Source organism: Cynoglossus semilaevis, chromosome 6 (assembly GCF_000523025.1).
Source record: "Cynoglossus semilaevis isolate Cse_v1.0 chromosome 6, Cse_v1.0, whole genome shotgun sequence".
NCBI lineage: Eukaryota > Metazoa > Chordata > Actinopteri > Pleuronectiformes > Cynoglossidae > Cynoglossus > Cynoglossus semilaevis.
Genome location: NC_024312.1, coordinates 2,198,886 through 2,201,370, shown reverse-complemented (window position 1 = coordinate 2,201,370; position 2,485 = coordinate 2,198,886). Strand labels below are relative to the sequence as shown.

The 2,485-nt window shown below is 40.0% G+C and overlaps 1 protein-coding gene across 1 annotated transcript in view; it reads left to right on the top strand.

Annotated features, from left to right (window-relative positions):
* Positions 1–614: 614 nt before the first annotated feature.
* LOC103379574 (integumentary mucin C.1-like) overlaps positions 615–2,485 on the top strand; it is a 5,352-nt gene continuing 3,481 nt past the window's right edge. Inside the window, exons 1-3 of the mRNA XM_025056309.1 lie at positions 615–1,092; positions 1,776–1,941; positions 2,100–2,239. Of these exons, the coding sequence (XP_024912077.1) occupies positions 1,020–1,092; positions 1,776–1,941; positions 2,100–2,239 (379 nt within the window). The 5' untranslated portion in view covers positions 615–1,019. The remainder of the gene's footprint in view (positions 1,093–1,775; positions 1,942–2,099; positions 2,240–2,485) is intronic.

Here is a 2,485-nt window from a genome sequence, read left to right as displayed (position 1 = left end):
TTCACTGGTTCAATCCCCTACATGCAGCTGAGTGATGATCGTGTGTTTAGTCAACATTTGAATAACATCCTTATATATCAGCAGTATGTGGTTAAAGATCAAGAAAGTCCTGAGTCGAGGCTGGGCTTTGTTGTTGTTGTTGTTGTTGTTGTTGTTGTTTTAGTGATGTGACATTATTACCTACTAATCTGTGATGGGCTTATTAGCTAAAAAACAGAACCATAACAGAACAAACCAGAACAGAACCAGAACCAGAACTAGAACAGAACAAAGCCAGAACCAGAACTAGAACTAGAACAAAACCAGAACAGGACCAGAACAGAACAGAGAGGTCTCATTCTGAAAGTAAAAGAATGAATCAAACAAACAAGATATAGGAAGTAGTTTTCTTCCTGTTGGAGTCGACGAACAAAGAAGCGGAATACTTCCTGACATTCTACTTTATTGTTTCTGGGAAATACCAATTGCATTTGAAGATGTTAGTGTTCCTTAAGTCTTAACATAACATATTACGGCCTGTAATTGCTTAAACCAGTGGTTCTCAAACTGTGGTTCCCCGCCCCCCCCCCCAAACTGTGGTATCAGTGGTACGGGGGAAAATTCTTATTTTCACGTTTACATTTTCAGTTGAATAAATCTGAAACAAAATTAATAGAACATTTAAACACAAACATTTATAAACATCTCTCCCATGTGGTAGGAGCTAACAGCTAACAGCTAACAGCTAACAGGGTCTCTGCTGCTGCTGTATTCTAACGTTGGTACTCAGAGATTTCTCAGGTGGTACGGAGTAGTAACGGTTTGAGAACCAGCAGCCCAGACCAAACACCAGTGTGACTGTGAAGGTCTACGTGGGTCTTGTCTCAGCACAGGTCACGCAGCAGCCCTGACCCACACCTTTCCTGTTTCCTCTTCTCGTCCAATCAAACTTCTTGGTTTTTAGCAGCCAGTTCACTGGACTTGGGTTTATCTGGTTGTTTACTTTCATCCAAAGCAGTTTGGACCTTTTTATACCAAACATGACACAATTTGGGTTTTTCTGTGAGATTTTCTTTCTGTGCTTTGCATCTGTGATTCCTACCTCCAAAACAGGTGAGTGTTTGGTTCAGAGTGGAACGTTTGTGTTGCACATGGTATATTTGAATTAATGCAACAGTAGCTGAAGTAGGCAGAATTGACTTTTAATATTCTGGTCAACTCAGATCTATATTAGAATCAGATTTGAGAGAAAGAAAAAACAGTGGAGTCGAGGAATTACAGTAGAAATCCTGGATGTCTTTACTTTGTTTTGTTCATTCGTGTATTTTATTTCCAGGCAAAGTTATGGGTATCTTTTCTAATGTTTTTTTGTTGTACGTTTTGCTAACTCAGCTGTATTGTAGTCAACCTTGTTCAGTTTTAACTTATTTTTCACTAGCTTGTAGCATTTTGGTGTTTATTTTTCACATCTTGGGTCATTTCTGTCGTGTTTTAATAACACTAACCTTATTTTGGCAAACTGTAACTGTAAATATCGCACTTTTTAAAGCATTGCCATAACTTTGAATGTTTTATTGTCCAGTGTTGTCAAACCTGCAGTGCAGAACGAGCTGCAACATTAAAATCTGTCTGGAAGTTTTTTTATTGATTAAATAAACAAACTCTTACAAGTAAACACTTGACTTGTGAATATCATTAATTTTTATCAACTTAAATTTTGGAATGTTTTCATCCCTGTCTGAAAGAAACGACAGAATAAAGCTGTCAAGTGATTTTTTAAAAACATTTAATTGCAGGGGTCAGTCAAGGCAACACAGTTGCTGGCGTATTCATGCTCATCGAAGGAGACACGTACACGTTTGACTACACGTCTGCCAAAGCTGCCTGTCTGTTACTGAATACCACCATAGCAACCAAAGCCCAGATGGAGCGAGCGATGAGGCGAGGACTGGAAACATGCAAGTAGGCCTGAGAGACAGTGTTGTTTAGCTGTGACTTCAGAGCCGTGATAACCATGTCTCAGCCAACAGGAACACAAGGACAAACGTTTGTCAACTTCTAAATCCTCTGCAACAACATTCACAGAGAAAACACACCACAGTTGTCTATCATTTGTACAGATATGGCTGGGTAGAAGAGAAGTTCGCCGTTATACCTCGGATTACGCCGAACGACAAATGTGGAATGGGACTGAGAGGGGTGGCGGTGTGGTACACATTGGCCATGAGAAAATTTGCTGCTTTTTGCTTCAACGCCACAGGTACCGTTCACTCAACACCTGACGTTCTGTTCGTTCGTAACTGTTTGATACCTTTTTATCCCAACTACAAACTCTACTAACTGTTGGTACCGGAGTCGGCTAGAGCTATTTTTGCATCTGAGGCAAGATTGTGGTTGGTGCCACCTATCATACCTATTGTATTTTTAGTTTTTTTTGTTGAGGAATTACAATACTACCCCTGCAGCAGACGGCTGCCTATGTACTGCCTATGTAACCCAAATGTAA